General features: G+C 41.1%; 2 protein-coding genes across 4 annotated transcripts in view; both read right to left on the bottom strand.

Moving 5' to 3' along the window:
* NOC3L (NOC3 like DNA replication regulator) overlaps nucleotides 1-7481 on the bottom strand; it is a 47363-nt gene extending 39882 nt beyond the window's left edge. For both annotated transcript variants that reach the window (XM_053388706.1, XM_053388707.1), the window contains exons 1-9: nucleotides 7390-7481; nucleotides 6425-6632; nucleotides 4148-4265; nucleotides 3203-3360; nucleotides 3044-3103; nucleotides 2248-2375; nucleotides 1011-1172; nucleotides 563-656; nucleotides 19-194 (exon numbers count right to left, since the gene is read on the bottom strand). In XM_053388706.1, coding sequence (XP_053244681.1) covers nucleotides 19-194; nucleotides 563-656; nucleotides 1011-1172; nucleotides 2248-2375; nucleotides 3044-3103; nucleotides 3203-3360; nucleotides 4148-4265; nucleotides 6425-6632; nucleotides 7390-7398 — 1113 coding nt within the window. In that variant the 5' untranslated portion in view covers nucleotides 7399-7481. The remainder of the gene's footprint in view (nucleotides 1-18; nucleotides 195-562; nucleotides 657-1010; nucleotides 1173-2247; nucleotides 2376-3043; nucleotides 3104-3202; nucleotides 3361-4147; nucleotides 4266-6424; nucleotides 6633-7389) is intronic.
* A 2770-nt stretch (nucleotides 7482-10251) lies between these two features.
* Nucleotides 10252-18051, bottom strand: part of TBC1D12 (TBC1 domain family member 12) — a 46794-nt gene continuing 38994 nt past the window's right edge. For both annotated transcript variants that reach the window (XM_053388702.1, XM_053388701.1), the window contains 5 exons: nucleotides 16198-16269; nucleotides 14558-14686; nucleotides 13838-13947; nucleotides 13033-13291; nucleotides 10252-11927 (listed from right to left, as the gene is read on the bottom strand). In XM_053388702.1, the coding sequence (XP_053244677.1) occupies nucleotides 11859-11927; nucleotides 13033-13291; nucleotides 13838-13947; nucleotides 14558-14686; nucleotides 16198-16269 (639 nt within the window). In that variant the 3' untranslated portion in view covers nucleotides 10252-11858. The remainder of the gene's footprint in view (nucleotides 11928-13032; nucleotides 13292-13837; nucleotides 13948-14557; nucleotides 14687-16197; nucleotides 16270-18051) is intronic.

The raw sequence follows: 18051 nt of genomic DNA, 5'->3' as shown, positions 1-18051 counted from the left end.
ACTATGGGGTATGCCTACCTGTTTTGAAGCATCGTTCATGAGTGGCACGATGAGTACAATAATATTATTGTGGAAGTTGAAGTGAGGCAGGGCCACCAACAGCTCACACAAGCACTTCACAGCAATCTCTGCAAGGCCTTTATATGCTTTTAGTGAAATCACATTGCTTTTCTTCAGCTTCCTTTGCTTCCAATCTAAGTGAAATATTGCATAAAAGCCTGAGTATTTTGCCATCCCAGCTTCTGAAATTACTACTATTATTTCCAGGTGGGGGGAAAATATATTACTTCCATATTTCCTGCCACAATGACACATAGGGCTTAGAATGAAAACACACACACAATGCCATATCCTTAAAAAAAAAAATACTAGGAAAAACACTTTCCTAGCCCTGCAACTCAGGATCAAGAGTTGAGATTCTAGGGTTTAAAACGGGGATCTTCTCCATGCTTTGTATTAGGGATACTACCAACAGCTGCTTATTTCCAAGAACAAAACAATTTTAGCGCTCAACATTTAAGAGCATATCCCCATCTTCAGCTATACACCCTGCCTGCTGTACCTTTCACAGATTGCTCCAGATTTTCTAAATAAAACTTGTACTGGCTGACAATGCCTTCTTCAAATTCTCTTAATTTCTGAGTTTCTTTTCTAACCTGTGGATAAACAAAGAAACAATGTAAAATATCTTGCCATAAATCTGTGTGACAACTGCAACACATTTTCAGTTTCAGAAGATGTCACCCTCTGCAGTATCTATTTTGAAGTCTTTTCAAGAAGTATTTGGGAAAATTAGTTACCCAACAGTTTTGCGAGAAAGGTGTACTCTTCGTTTTTGGTACCCCAAATGCCAACATTTCAACAACTAAGCTCAAAAACTGTGGGCTATTTTTAAGGGAAGAAATAATTTCATAGATAAAAACTCTTAATTTCTTCCTCCATAAATATAACAAGTTGTATTACCCTCCCAACTTGACAATAAGCTACTCTGAAACATACTACAACCTCACCTTTGTGTTTTTCTCTTTCTCAGTTAAAGGTCTGATTTTGTAAGATGGAGTAATATCTTTGAAAAGCTCCATCAGAGAAATCATCACCAGCTTTCGCACAATCACGGCTACATTGGGATCCTGTTCCATTAACATCGCACGCAACTCTTTCAGCTTCTTTATCTGTTCAGGCAAGGATGACATAACCATGAAATATAATTGGCAACTACAGGTAAACCAGACAAAATTTATGCATACACTGTCATTGTAATGTGAGGAGCAACAACTACTGCCATCTTCAGAGAACATACACACAGAATTCAAGATCGCAACATATTCTAGATATTCATATGGTGCAAAATATTTTAGTAACACTCTATCTTTATACCATCGATTTCTGTGGTATCACCCATTTTTCAAAGGAAGCTTTAATGGATTTGTATCAGTGAGGAGGTGCTAGGTTTTCCCAAAACTGAGGTCATGCCCCCACTGATTTTTGTTTTAGCTTGTGTGGTGGGGTTTTAGTTTAACAAAACAACTACACCTTCTGAGACTATATGAAAACTGCCAGATCACATCAAGTCTGCTTCCCAATGTACCCTGGAAAGAATAAAAGACACAGTCCCACAATTGGCAAGGACCAGTTTGTTTTCATCAGCAATCACAAAAGCAGTAATCACAGCGGCTACATTTCAAATGGAAAATACCTGGAATCCACGGGCTCTTCCTGTCTCTCTAAGCCTTTCAGTTTGCAGTTTCACACTGCCAACTGTTTCACTTCAGGGTATGAAAGCAGTTTTAATCTCCCCCCCAGAGATTTTTTGTGTGTGTGTGTGTGACAAGTCAAATTTTTAAATTGAAGTACTGCCTGTGAAGCAGTTACAGAACATTGCTTTTAGGGAACAACTTCTCAAAAGGATGGCAAAAACGTTGAGAGGAAAAAATAAAAGCAAGGTTAATGGTATTCATTTAATTCCATGCATAAAACTGTTTCAACAGCATCCAAGAAAAATACTGTAAAAGGAGCCTAAAGGAAAGGAAACTATCCCTTCCAATCCAGAAGGCAATCACACAAAATCTGTGAGATGAGAGCATGAACAACAGCACATAACCCGTGAGACCTCACTGCGCCAAGCCATTAAAAGCCAACATTTGTTTCCACACTAAATATGATGCATCTGAATCTTTGGCATGTAAAAATCATTCTCTTACTTTTTTATGGCATGGCCAGTTTCAACTCAACTGAAATGTTACTTACATTATTTTCTGGGTCAGACAAGATGGCAGATGCTAAGGCAGCTATGTGCATCTTTTTCTCTTGTAGCTTCTTTTTCCTATGAACTAGCAGTTCTTCAGCAGTGAGAACAGGTAATGGTTCTTCAAGAGCTGGTGATAAAGAAAAACGCTGTTCATGTCTTAGAGCAGGCTTCCCTAACCTTGGCCTCCAGATGTTTTGAGACTGCAATTCCCATCATCCCTGACCAGTGGTCCTGCTAGCTAGGGATCATGGGAGTTGTAGGCCAAAAACATCTGGAGGGCCGAGGTTGAGGAAGCCTGTCTTAGAGTGTGCGTGTGCACGTGTGTGCCTCCACACCAGAGCTGGAAAGGCTGAACATTTGAAATGGAGACTGGAAACTTCTGCTGGCATTCTCATCAGCCCCTGGTCAAACCTTTATTCAGGTAAACAGACCTTTTAGGAGTTGGTTTGAGTTTTTCAGGGGGTGGCATTCAGTTGTATTCAGCCAAGATTTTCAAATAAGAGTTTAGGTTTCCATTCTCCTTTGTGAGCTACCCTAGTCAGGTTTCTATTCAATTTAGGTTGACTCTGTAAACGCAACATCTGGAAACACTTTAAAAGCAATTCATTTCTTTGGCAGTATTATACTTATTTTACTTGATCTATCCAGTAACTCAGCAATGAGGACAAACCACAAAATGTTCTCTGAACCAATGAAGTAATTTACACTAATATGCTTCAAGAATAGTAACACCATTTGAATGTCCATTAATATTTAATCTGTACAAAATCTTTTTTTAAAAAAAGTCTTAAATACCTTGTGCCTCTTCCATTTCTTCTATTTCATCCTTCTCTTCCTCTTCCTCTTCCTCTTTAACTACAAGAAAGAGCAAGCTCTTTAAAAATTCAGCATTGCGAATGATCCAGTTCTTAAATCAAACTGACAGCTTGCCTGGCAATCTTGATTGTGCCTCACCTGGCTTTTCCATGGTCTGTGGAATAATTCCACGTTTGTCTTTGATGGGAAGCAGATGAATAAGTTCTTTTTCAGGCTCAGTCTGCATGCGCCTTGGCTTCTTCTCATATTTCTCAATCACACTCTCATTCTTACGTTTCTTGGCATGAACAGGTTCACTATAAAGTGAAAGACTTGTCAGGCTCTCATATGGATAACTTATAACTTACATTTAAAAATACTATTTTCACAAACAGAACTGCAAAGGAATGGTTACACTGAAAACACATACAATTTTCTCTATGATGCCACTTAATTAGACTTTTAAAAAAGATTAAACTGGTCAAACTATCTGCCACTGAAGGCTTTTCCAAATGGGGTTTACCAATGGGGACAAATGAAATTGTCACTATCCAGACCCTTATTAAGTGCTTCCATTTACATTACATTTTCTACGAACAGCTAGCCCAAGCTAATGCCAAGCAGAGATTCTTTTCACAGCAAGTATAACTACAGCAGGTGCTTAACTGTGGGGTTTGTGATTCCATTAATGTCACAGATGCCCTGAACTTTAAAGAGCAATGGAATTCTTCTGCAAACTACCCATGCTATTGTGAATGTACCATCAAACTTCTGCCTTTGTCCCTTCCTCCCTTCCATATGGAATCCGTGAACTCATTCTCTGCAACACTTGACCACATACTTCTGACTTCAAAACAAACAAACAAACAAAAAAACTCACTCTTATTACACAGAGAAGTTGATATTGCTTGGAATAGTAAAACACTCAAGCAGAGAAGAGTTAGTCATGCAGGAAAAAGGCCTATTCTGTGAAGGCCTTTTGTATTAAAGGTCTGACACTGAGGGGCAAATTTAGATTCAACATATGCTGAATAAACTCTCAACGAACAAATAGACAACAAAAGTGCTGCAATGTCTGCTATTCCCTACTTTGCAAACACCTACTTGGAAGAAAGATCTCGTGTAATAAAAGATGCCCTTTGAGCAAGTTCCTCCATTAATTTCATATCATCTTCATCCATCATATCCAGAGGAAGAGCTTCCTCTTCTTCTTCTTCCCTTTCTGCCAAGGCAAATAAAATCAGAATAACTTCAGAGGCACTGAGAGAGATACACACTACAAAAGGCAGATGGAAATACCTTTTACTTTGATTTTCTTGAATGAGGGGCACAACTGCGGCACATTAGTTTAACGAGGGAGAATATAAAAGAACACTTGTGAGTAAACAGTTACCTTTGTACAGGGTGAATCTTTTAAAAGAGGCCCTGTGGAACATGTGTACTGTACTCTGTATCCACGGGGCCTCTTTTAAAGGACTCAACCTGTATGTAGAATCCAGCTGTATTTTTCTACCTGTATATTGCTCTCTGTAGAGCTCATGTGTGCCTGGTAAAATGTTGGTTTCTAATCATGGCTTCCAGGTAAACTATACTTCAGCTGTTCAGGCAACCTGCAAGCTATGGTTTGCCTCAAACCTGGACCAGAGCCTGGGAGGGAATGGCCATGTTCAAGAGAGAGCATGATCTCAATGTTCACTCACAGAATGCCAAAGATTGATTTGGCATTAACCTTTGCTTTGAGATTTGGCGTTACATCATTGCTTAGCTCCTGAGTGATCACTTAATCCAAAGACAATGTGGGCTTAGCCATTTCAGTTCTGTATCATCAAGGACGCTATCCACTGAAATACTACTTCACTCCACATAGCATTTCCACATTCCCAAAGCAACAATATTTTGCAGTTTGAATACTGGAAAAGTATTCAGTTGCTGAAAGAGAAGCACTCCTTGAGTAAAGACATCTGGATTTCATACAATTAACTGAGCAACTCTCAATTATCATCATCATTTTTTATTTGTATACCGTCTTTCTATCTTAAAATACTCAAGGTGGTTTACAAGCTGAAGAAACAAAAAAATGTACAACTTATAACAATCTAATGCAGTACAAAAACGTAATAAAACAAAACTTTAAAATAAGCAACCTACATCAAAAAGTAACATTCAACAATTATTAGAATTATACAAAATAATAATATCAACATATAAAAGTTAAACAGAAACCCACTCAACAGTTGCAATAAATAATTTCTAAACTATAATCAATAAAACAATGGCAAGCCACAGTACATAAAATAATACAATACAAATTGAGAAGCAGAGACTGGAGGGTGGAGCAAGGCAGGTGGAAGGAGGCCTTGCCTGACGAAGTCTCTCTCCTCACTGTTCTTCCTCCAAGCACAGCTTCCTTATGAAGAATCCCAGGGCCAGGGGGTGGGGCAAGGCAGGTGGAAAGAGGCCTTGCCTGATAGAGTCTCTCTCCTCACTAAATTTTGTTGCACTAAAAACGGATTGCCTTGAAAAAAACTATATGAAGACTATACTTACCTTTAACCACTAATGTGATGACCCCAACTTTTAAATGAATAATTCAAAACATTACTCATAAGTGCTGTTATCTACCACAGGCCTTTTGAATTGGGTGGGCTAGAAATTTGGGTAGAATTAAACGACTACTAGTCATAATACCTTGAAATGCCAAATACTGGAGGCTAAAAAACAACAACAATCCAGAGAAAAGCTAGTTCCCATCATGCTCTATTTGTAGGTTACCCAGAGGTACCCAGCTGTCCAGGTGGAAACAGAATTATGCACTAAATAAAAATATATACATTAAAGCACAATCCTATACATGTGTATTAAAATTAAGTCCCAATGGATTGACTCCCTATGTAAGTTAGTATAGAATTCCAGCCTTCTTATGGCCCAAGCTTTCGTGGACTCAAGCCCATTTTTTTCAGATGCAATGGATGACCTGTTGTATCAGAATCCCTGTTACTTACATTTATTCTATGGGTAAGGCAGCTTCATTTTGAGAATCACTGCTCAAAAATATAATCAGTCCCTAGAATTAGTTATCAAAATCAAAACATTATGAGAAAATGCTCTAGTGGGGTGGGGAACACCGAAAGATGGTGCAACTGCTGTAGGCTGCATCCAGCCTATTAACGGCCAAGGTTTACTTCAATAACCTGGATTGCTCACATGCGAACTGCCTGATTTGACATATGCATAACATTTTACAATATGAAAAGCTCTTCAATCACATGAAGGGTCACAGTCTGAAAGGGGACCTCATATTCTGTGCCATAGTGAAAACCTCTGGGTACCATAGAAGCCTATTACTATCATGTCCACACCACACACACACACACGTCTCACCTGGATGTTTTTTCTTGTTATCCTCCAAAGGCATTGGCTTCTTGGATACAGCATCTTTGACAGCTTGTCTGAGCTTCCTTTGTTCTTTTCGGTATTTCTTGGCAGTACTCTGCTGCTTAAACTGTTTGTTTTTTAACTTGTTGTCAAGTTTTATTTTACTTGTTTTCAACAGCTTGCGGAAGCTGGGAACCCGTTTTTTGCTTTTTCTCTGGAAGCGATAAGGGCTGAGTTAGTTGACCTTACACATCTATCCATAATATTCCTAAGACCTTTTTAACTTAAGCCCTATAACATTTAAGCAGCAGCAGCAGCATAAATGACGGCGTAGGTTTTCAAAATGCTTGAGATGGAAATATTAAGCTAACATCACACGGGAAAGAAGAATTGGGATAGACGGAAGACACGCTAGTAGGAATGAGTTTGATTAAGGTGCAATATCTACTTTTAAGAACGCAATTGATTGATTTGGATTAAGAGGAATATAGAAATAAAGGCTAAGGAACCCTAGAGTGAAAAGCCAAATTATGCAAGACGATTTGTAAATGGGGGGGGGGGGATAAATGCTATCGCTGAAAATTCCAGTTTCCAAATCACACGCGCACCGCAGAGGAGCCACTCTGCACACCAATAGGGTGGTGGACTACAACTCCCATCATTCCCTGCCAGCGTCAGCCAGCAGGAAGGGATGACGGGAGTTGTAGTCCAACAACATGTGAGGTGGAGAGGGGGGGTTAACGTCGCTGTTAACGACGAGGCTGTTCCCGGCCGCGCTCCCTCCGCCAAGCCCACCTGAACGAGCCGCTCCCGCGGCGCCTCGCCATTTATCCCTCCGCTCCACCTCCAGCTGCCCAAGCGCCGACCAGCAACCCAGTTAGGGTATCCTGAGGCTTCCTCCCCCCACAGCCAAAACAGCCGCCCGTCCCCCAAATCTCAACCCCCACCCCAGTTCTCCCTCCCTCTCTCACCGGCTTCATGGCAGCGGAAAGCAAGCAAGGCGAACACGCTCGGCTTCGGAGCAAACCGACACGCCTCAGCCACGCGAGGCGCCGGAAGTGGCTCTCTCTGGGCAGAGAGAGGCCGGAAAAGTCATCAGGTCAGGCGGCTCCTGATTCCCCACAGCGACCTCTGTCGGAGAGGAGAAGGAAGGCAAAAGGCATCTCTCCCTGCAAGCCCAGCGCGGGGCAGCGAGGACTCTCACTTTCTCAGGGTTTTTTATGAGCCCACAGGAGCGCTTTGGTGGGCGCACAAAGGGGTGGGTTAGGCTGAAATGGGGCTCGGTCCCAGAATATATAGTCGCAGAGGGGAGAAGAGACATAAAATGAGACCAGGAGGAGCTTTCTGGTTTTTTTGCTCAATTCCCATGCGTGGACCATCGCTGGTTCCCTGGGTGTAGCGGGGGGGGGGCAGCTTCACACACACACACTCCCCCATCAAGTAAATAAATAAAAAATACTTAAGTAGAAATTGTAGAAAGATTTGGACAGATTTTTTTCCTGGGGTCAAAAGAAATTTAGAATAACTGTTGTCAAGACATTTCATTCTGAATCTGCTAGACAAGAGCCAGACTGAGGGTGATGACAGGTGGGGTGCCTTGCCCCCCCGCCCCAAACATAAATCCTGGCTACACCCATGACTGGTTCCCCCACTTAATCAAAACGGCAACATGACTGAGGAAAGGTCGGCATCATGGAGATGTACCTGCCTCCCCCCCCCCGCCAAGGCTTTGGTTTTGTGGGGACAGGCTTTAGGATGCCTAAACAAAACAAAACAAAAAAAAGGTTAGGAAGAGATGAGGTTTAATGCCTCCTACCCTATCAGAGATTGTCCACTATCAAGCATTCTCAAATCGTGGCGGGCTTCATTTTTGTGCCTCTTAAACAGAAAAAGCTTCCCCCACCTGCCAAGAAATGGGACGAGGAGACTAGCACCAACAAAGGTAAAGGTAAAGGGACCCCTGACCATTAGGTCCAGTCACGGACAACTCTGGGGTTGCGGCGCTCATCTCGCTCTATAGGCCGAGGGAGCCGGCGTACAGCTTCCGGGTCATGTGGCCAACATGACTAAGCCGCTTCTGGCGAACCAGAGCAGCGCACGGAAACGCTGTTTACCTTCCCGCTGGAGCGGTACCTATTTATCTACTTGCACATTGATGTGCTTTTGAACTGCTAGGTTGGCAGAAGCTGAGACTGAGCAACGGGAGCTCACCCTGTCACAGGGATTCGAACCGTCGACCTTCTGATCGGCAAGCCCTAGGCTCTGTTTAACCCACAGCGCCACCCGCGTCCTATTAGCACCAATACTTTCAGCCAAAAAAAACAAGTGGCTGCATTTGAAGGGGTCAGAAAACAGTTGCGATTGTGGAGGTGCACATTACCAAGGAACAAAGCAAAGTTTATTTTAGGAGATAGTAGTGTTGTCCAATCTAGTGTTCACCTACATTTATCCAGACCTGTAACCTGCCTGCTATAGCCTGATTGGCCCCGGTACAACATCTCACGCGTGGCATTAGAAACCCAAAGATTTGCACATGGGGTTTTAAAACACAAATTTCATTTAACCAAAGGTCTTGAGTGCTTCCTTTTTCCCCGTAGAAGGAAGTGGATATAAAATAGCAGAGGGTGAGGCGCTCGCATGTATAAATTCTATAGCAACAGTTTTACTTGCCTGACATTTTCTTAGACTAGCAAAAACTGCTATAAGCAAGTACATGGGTTTGATGCAGCTCAGCTCTCCGTGCCAATATCCTGAAAAAGTACATGCTAAACATTTAAGGGAGGTTTAGCCAGAAAGGGACATGTCAGAGTATTCTTCAGAATGCAATTACGTATTACTTCAACCCAGCATCACATAGCAGAAAGGTGGTTTCTAAATGTAGATGGCAACAAATGGGAAAAAAATTCTTTAAATTGTTCTGCTCAGGTACCTATCACTGTTTTAAGCCTCAGCCTGCTTCAGGGGAGTCTGTGGCCTAAGTTTTCACAAGAACACTGCTTTGGAATTAATTCACAGGTTTTACACCTATTAGACCTGGCTCATCTCATGCAACTCACTCATGCAATGGGTGTACCTATCAAAGAACTTCTCTCTCAGAGTCCTGACCTCAGTTCCAGCTCCAAAGGCATTTGCTGCAGCCCCCACAGCAGCAAAAGGGCCTTTCAACAGAACCACTCCATTTACATAAAACATCATAGAAAATCTAAGAAAAAATGCTTTTATTGCATACCCCATGTCTTCCACACCACGGGATAAAAAAACACAGAAATCAGTATTCTTTCCTAGTCTGTGTGAGGAATCTTGAAAAATCTGTTCATTTGTAATGATGCTATACATCTATCCTGATTTTTATAAATTACACTTTACATTTGGTCCTGTAGGCAGCTGCCTTAGGTTTGTACCAAACTACCACATTTAGGAACTAAATGGGACAGGTATTTGCATATGAAACAGGGATGGGTAAAAAAAACCCTACGGTTTATGTCTGAGCTCTGCTTCTCTGGGTTCTGCTTCTCTGCCAAGACATTCCCTGGCACAGGGCCAGCTGTTTAGCCACTCTGTTTAAGAAAAAATAGTTTTGCACAGACTTGTTCCAAACTGAGTTAATGTTTGTGAGAAGGATTGTAATTCCCTGTGAAGTTTCAACCAATCATAACCTTTTACCGAGAACTCTATTTGTAGACTTTAAAATGTCACCCCTTAGAATCCCAGCTTCCATTATAGATGGGGTCATGATGTCTGAAATATAAATCTGTAGAAGCTACTGAAGATTCAGAAGTTTTCAATATAGCTTTGCATCTGAGCAGGAGAATTAAATGAAGAGACATCACTCATTCTGCTTACAAGTTTTATTTACATAGGAATAGTTACTAGTGGTCTTGAATGAAGGCAAAATACCTTCTATTTACAATTTATATACATGTGTATACTTGAAAAGTAAGAAAACTGTACAAGAGAACCCAAACAGAGGACATACACGGGAACCAAGTAAGTAAATACATAAGAAAAGAAAGACATTTTAACTTCAAATTGTATGTTGTAAGTAATATAAAGTGTAGTTTTAAATCTGATAACGATACATAAATATTCCAACATACTGTAACCCAAATCTTTAAAACCGGTTCTGCAACTTCTTTTAACACTTGACAGCTGAAGTAGTCTCTCTTTTCTTTCAATTTTTTAATGCAATGATAAATTTCCACTTCATTTCCACGTACAGGGACCAGGTACAAAAAAAAATCATAATGCATTTTTATTTACATTAATACTATCAAAATGGATTTAGAAAGAACAAGCATTAGCTGCTCAGAGTTTAAGAGGTATCCTTTCCATCTCCCTCCAGTTCAAATGTCATTTTTAAAATGTTTTGGAGTGTGAAGGAAGTTTAAGAGCTTCCATAGATCACATTTACAGTACAGTGCTGATGTTAGATGTGACTGACAGTATGGATTTAGGGTATTAATTATTGTACACACTGCAATTCAAAACTATTCCATTTTGCATTTAAGTGAGAAAGGTTTTAATATACAGGGACTCAAACTTTCACATTAACATTGCTTAAAATGTGCAAAAGCATTTGTCACTAGCTTATTAATTATACTAGTGTTTATCATCAAGTATAAGTCACTTTGATTTAAAAAATAAATCAAGAACTGATCTGATTTTCGTGGAATAGGAATCCAATTTTTCTGTAATGTAAGCAAGCTACCTACCAAGTACTTCAGGAAGCAAAATTCCAGAAACCCATCAGTTGCTTATACAAGCACACAGTTAAAATAGTTCTCTTAACCACTGCCATCTTTAGGCCAAAAGACTTTTTGCCAATGACTTTGCGGCAAGACTTGACGCAGCATACTCTGTTCCACCTTACGTACATTCATTTAACCGAAGAGTGAAGCTGCAGTTTAAAAGGAGTTTAGCAAGACATATATAAAGCCTCCTATTATCTGGCATGTATACCAAAGCAAAAAAACTTATTTGGTCCTAAGAATTTCACTGGTTAATTTTGGAGGTATTTGTACCAAAATGTTTGGTTCAGGTAGCAGTTTTTGGGCCTTACTTTTTAAACGCCTGCTTTCCTCCCAAAAGTGCCTTTGTGATCATCATAAAAAAGGTATCCCTAAAAATTTAAAGTACCAACAAAAGTTATTACAAATTTTTATTGCATTCAACTTTAAATATTAAATATGCATTAGCCACTTTCTCAGTTTCATAAGTTTTTATTGTTTTGCTTCCTGTGAAAAGGGCTCCTCCCACAAAAAGCTCTTTAATACTGGCAACAGGGTGAACATTTCATCAAATTCCACCACTGTACTCAGTCAAATACTGTCTCTTCCTTAGGTCTTCCCAAGCTGTTTCTTCTTAGTGGTTTTCATTGATAAGATGTTTAGAATCCTTTAACAAGCAAGTGGTTTCTTTATTATTTCCAATAAACTTGAAATTAACTTTTTAGTGCTGGACTATGGTTCTTGTCTCCTTCTTTGCTATCCTTCATTAATGATGCAAACACCTGCAAATTGATTTTTAGGTAAGTGTTAAAAATCAGACACTATTCAATCTCTCATTAACCTTTATCAATACTGATACCTCATTGCAGGTTCGTTGCATCCATCATAATCACTGAAGATTATTTCATTCCCACTCCATCTCTTTTCCCCTGAGTAACCCAATATACAAAGTATCAATCCCCAAGTGATTAATAGAAAATAGGGAACGAAAAAGCACCATGACTCTTGAAAATGGTCTGCCTTAGAAACACATGAAGCCCTTCTTTCTGCTCTCCAGTCAACAAGGGTTATCCACAATTTAAAACAACACAGCTAATTTTCCATTTTAGCCTACAGAAGGGTTTAATATGGAAAGATACATTGTTCATTTTACACCACCTGCTCTTTTGGGACTCTTGTAGAGCAGGAGGCACACAAGGGCCTTAGATGACAATTGCGGGGTCAAGAACTTAGAACAGAAATATTGCTGCACACTGTAGCTGTGTAGTAGTTCGCCATGGGGTTAAAATGCAAATGCTTTGAGTTTAAGGAAGTGTAGCTAAAGGTATTTCCCATTTAATAAGAGTTCAGTACACCACCCATGAAGTAGCAGAACACTTCAGGGGCCTTGAATGGTTTCTCTCATCGTGACAGCATGCCCCACTCCCTCCTGAAAATGACAGGTAGGCAAGTTGTACTGCCTCCCCATGCAGACACAGAACATCTTGCAGGAACACACCAGGGCCCTCATGAGACCTTCCCAGAAGCTGCTACTTGCTTACCAGCCTCTGGTAAGACCCCGCAAGGATCCCGAGATCATGCGTGGGGGGCAAGGCCTACTCAGCACGTCGGCTTTGGACAGATAGAGGTTGGGGGGGGTCCTGTTCCAGGGGCATTCCTGATTTTATGTGATTTTGAAATCTCCCATTTCTGCTGATGGTTTCATATTGTTTTATGAGTGTGTGTGTGTATGTATATATATATAGAGAGAGAGAGAAAGTATGTTCATATATTTTAATTGTTTACTGCGTTTATTCTCGCTAAGCTGTCCTAGGCAACATGTTTTTGAGGGCAGAAAATCAACAGTTAACGTGTCCCAGTTTATTTATAATAAAAATGAACACTTACCTGAGCCCATTTTTTGTTACTATTCTGCATCTGAATAGATGTAATACAAGTAAAGAGCTTCTCCGACGTGATGTCTTCAGGTAGCTTTGTTAGAAACTGTGCTATATGAATGAAGTCCATCTGCAGGAGGATATCTTCATATAGCCGAAGAATTCCTAATCCAGTTCTGAACAAAAATTCTTCTCCGTCTCTACAAAAGACATCCCAGACGCGACAGGCCAGATCAAGGGGTAGTGACTTGCTGTACAGGGTGAAGATCCTGGGGGGTGGGGTTTATTTTTTGGGGAAATCAGAAGTATCAGGAACATGAGGACAAACTACATGGCATCACTTTTGTGCAGTGAACTTTGAGCTCCTTCACTGTCAGTGGTATTGTATTTAGAAGTCCATTAATACTTTGGATCTGGGAAAGACACACCGATAGGTGTCCCACTCACACAAGCTGACTCTGCAAATTTTCCCTGATCTCCCCCCTCCCAATCCACTGCAGTCCCCTGCACCAGGCTTTTCCTGGCTGAGGGAGCATGGTACAAGAAGCTGCAAGAGAGGAGGAGGAGTGGGAAAGCTATACTGCATGAGCAGACATTCACTCGTGTAAGTTTGTTTAGACACTGACAATCACAGCTAGATGGGAATTACGTTCCCAACTTGCCCCAACAACTGCTCACCCCGCCCCCCTCAACCACACAGAATGGAGAACTTTCTACAGAGTGCCCATTATCTGTATTATCAAACTTCAGCTGCAAGTTTATCTATTTAACACAGAAAGCAAAACAGAACCTATTCAACCAATCTTCCAACTTACCAGTCTATCAAGTATATGTCAGGGGTAAGTTTGTAGGATTTAAAATGGTGAAACAATTTGGGGAGGTTTTCCTCAAAAAATACTTCAAATGCTGCAAAGTACTTCAGCATCTGTAAAGAAAAAAGAGAAAAAAGCTAATGAAAGTCTGGTTGGGGACGACGACGCATGGGGTGCCATAACTAATGAAGCCTTCAAGGAAGCTATACCCCTGTCTACAGGACATATTGCTGGTTTTAGTGAAGAAAGTGCAGTGTACATCATTTAAATAGTAAAACTTCCAGTGCAGTTGCTATGACAACTGTGGTATCTGTACTTCTCCAGCAACAAATTTAGCCAACTACACTTACAGTGTAGACAACAGAAAAATGAGTTAGTCACTTTTTCATTGCTATCTTTCCATCCTGGCAAAAGCAAGAGATTGGCTGTAGGGTAGTCCTTAGCCCATTGTTTCCAGAAAATGAATTATAGGAGAGGAAGCTACAAGAACAAAATTCTGAAAAGGGGTGGTAAATTTTAACAAAAGAAATAGCTGCCGATTTCATTCCAGAAACACAAGTACCCCTGCTAGTGAATGCAAAGCACTGTTCTTTAGGAAAGCAGAAATTCCACTGGGTGTAGAATGACACCCATTTCCTGCCTGTTAAAAAGATTCTAGTAGTCACAAAATGGTTCAAGTGAAATAGTAACAGTAAGTTACGAGACTCTGGAAATTGTATATACCATGCTGTGATCCACACGGAAAAAGGCCAGTTGGCATGGCTTGTTCAGGAGGTTTGCAAAGGCAATGAACGCATCTGCCTCTTCCAGATTGAGAATAAGGACTGCAGCAATGAAGGACATTCCCTGGACCTGCAAAAAACAAAAGCAGCGAAAGTGCATTAAGTAAACAGTCTCATTTTTATATTAAGGTAGGGATCTATAAGCTACAGTATTAGTAAAGGCTAGAACACAACCAAATTTATTTACAGTTTTGACAAAAAAAACCAGGCTAACTTGTTACAGAAATGCGAAATTCAGTACTTAATGAGTAATCATGCAAATGCTCAAGGCAGTAAAGTGATTAGGGCAACTTAGACCTGCTTTAATCATTGAAGTTTCCACTCATGGATGTATGGGTGGAGTCTACAGCATCCTGGGGTAAGGCTGCTAATGTATTTTTTATAGCTTCAGTAGGAAGAATTGGCAGGTGGTTACCAGACAAATATAAGGTGGTAAAGCCAACATGTGAATAATATACATTCAGGGATTTTCTCCCCTTGCTTTTCTAGGGGCTAATGCCATAGGGAAGGAACATCTATAGTAGAATCTGGTGCACAATTACTGGGAAGTCCCAATCACATGTCAACAGGATTTACAGACTCATCTCTGCAGGCTACAGTTGAGCCATTACCTCTAGACCAGGGCTGGGAAACATTTTCAGCTCCAGGACAGATTCGTAGCTTCCCCATCCACAACAGGCTACATCGGTATGTCATGTAACATCAAAGGGGCTTGTCATCAGCACCAAGCAGCTAACCGTGTGCTTTATCCATTTGCTGGTGCAGTTTGAATCCAAACCACATCTGCAAACAGACATTTATTCTCTGTGTACCAGCAAAGCTGTCCACACAGTTGGTCAGTAGAGGGAAAACATCCCTTTGCTGATGCAGTTTGAATTTAAACCACAACTGTAAACATACAACTTCAAAGCGCCAATCAGCTGAGCGATGTTATCAACAATACCTCCTTGTCAAAGAGATACTGGAAGTGTACTTCAAGCTCCCAGTTGTTCCTTCACTGCAACACCACATCTGATGTCAGGTGTGGGGTAGGCGGGTGTGTAATGAGGAACATGATCCTGTGAGCCAGAGTAGGACCCCTGCCAGATCCAATTAGGCTCATTGGCTGGTGGTCTCCCACCACTCCTCTAAATGCAACAGAGCAAATGGATTATCTATAAAACTATCACCCATACATGAAGTTGCAGGCAGGATTTGAAATATAAGCAATGGATTATTGAAAGAATTAATGGTATCGGGTTTAGATAATAAAAACATGTGTTTTAAAACAGCTAATAAAAAGGAGTAATAAAATAAACATCCGGATAGGAGGGGTAGGGAGTCAAAAAGAAGTTATGTATGTATGTATGTATGTATGAAAAAAACTATTGTGTTTTGAAGTATCTATGGAGACGTGTGTGTGTGTGTGCGCGCACACACACGCAAATATGAGAGACAGACCAACCTCTTCTACTGGTGCTACACAGGCAAGCTATATTGAGATAGTTTACTCAGCAAAAACTATTCCTTTAAACGTCAAGCTAATATTTGTATGAAACGGCATTATAATGTGAAGAACGGCAATGTTGTAAGGATACTTACATATCCTACATCTGGTCTGTAACATGTATATGCTCCCAGGACACTGTGCAAAAGATCATGATAAGGGCCACCCTGAAGTGAAAACAACGGAAAAAAGAAACGTATATGTTAACATTTATTTTGTTTTTCTAGCTTTATTTTGAATTCAGAAGACTATTTCCACTGGGTCACAATATATTCAATCTATACAAAGTTAGGCATGCCCAGAAGCTTGGCTATATATGTGTGACAGCAGCACTGAAATTCCTACAAGTTCATTTGTTCCTGACTGCATGGAACTGTAACAGCTCCAAAAGACTAAAAAAAAACAACTCCACCCATTACCTGAACACATGTGCAAGCGAGAGCATACTTTCTCCATTCTATTGTACTACCTCCAAGCAAACAAGGGACAGTGAGCTAAAGAATGTCAACACTTAGGAACGCTGGCAGTCACCCCAGAGTGTGAACTTGGTTATTAGTATCCCAGCTCCAAACTGTACAGACAAAGTGCATTGTTTTCTCCTAATGTTCTCTGGACTATACGTCCTGCCAAGAGCTGTTTCAGTGCTGACAAAATGTAACTCTGAATTCACAACACTTGCGATCCAGCAAGCATTTTTAGATGCAGAGAAAGCCTTGCATACAACGACGTGTATTTTCTTCCACCACTATCACACTGTCCCAGATTGTGAAAAAGTAATTTCAGACAGATTCTTGGTCGTTAATAGTTTCCTCCTCCTCCTCCTTTTTTAGTGGAGACATTAGGTCAGAGGTCGCCAACATCTTGCCCACTGTTACAGTGTGCCCACCTGTACCTCCTACAGTACCCACAACGTGTCTCAGTAACTATCCACTCAAATATCCATGAGACACTGTTTGCTCTTCCTGCTCAGCTCCTGCTTGCACTGACTCAGCTTCCCCTAAACTGAACACACTCCCTTAAACATGTCTACATTTCCCTAGATGCCAGGATTTGACACATACCCTCTCATCCGTTCTGAATACAGATACAAACAGCTTCTCGTTGTAAGTAACTGCAGCAGTGGTTGATATTTGCATCTCCCCCCCTCCCCCCGATGAGGTGGCTGATGGGGGGGGGGGTAGGACAGCACCACATTGAGGCTTTTAAATGTGGCAGCCATTATGCCAAACCCCCGACAGCGGCCACTGCAGCTCAGAAAGGTTGGCGACGCTGCATTAGGTTATCATATAAATGAAAATTACAGAAACTTTTTGCAATTTAGTAGCAGCAGGGGTGAGGTTAACTAAACAAAACAGAAAGCCTCACACCTGAACATTTGTTATTTCATCCTTTAGTAACTCATATCGGAGCTGAAAATTAACTTTCGGGTTTGCAGGCTGTTCATTTAGGAATGCAAATTGGCTAAGCAAACAAAGAAGGGAAGCTATCTAGACACAAAGTTTCAGGTGAGACTTGAGCAAGGCAAACTAACTCTGCAATAGACAGCTCTCTGGGGTTTTTTTATTCTGTCTAGTTGGAATGCACTTTCGGTTTCACCAGGAACAAAAGAGGAAGACCACTCAAGTCTCTTGAGTAAACAAATCCTATTTTAACTCTGGGGATTAAAAGCTTCTTTGGGTCAAGGGACCTGCTATTTTGCTTGTTACACTGTAACAGCATACACAGAGATGGAACTACCGTATTTTTCGCCCTATAGGACGCACTTTTCCCCCTCCAAAAATGAAGGGGAAATGTGTGTGCGTCCTATGGGGCAAATGCAGGCTTTCGCTGAAGCCTGGAGAGTGAGAGGGGTCGGTGCGCACCGACCCCTCTTGCTCTCCAGGCTTCAGGAAGCTATCAGCAAGCCTGGGGAGCCCGCGGGAGTTCCCGCCGGGCTCCCAAGGGTTGCG

This window comes from Podarcis raffonei, chromosome 5 (genome assembly GCF_027172205.1).
Source record: "Podarcis raffonei isolate rPodRaf1 chromosome 5, rPodRaf1.pri, whole genome shotgun sequence".
Classification (NCBI taxonomy): domain Eukaryota; kingdom Metazoa; phylum Chordata; class Lepidosauria; order Squamata; family Lacertidae; genus Podarcis; species Podarcis raffonei.
The sequence above is the reverse complement of the archived record's forward strand: the minus strand, read 5'-3'. Positions and strand labels throughout refer to the sequence as shown.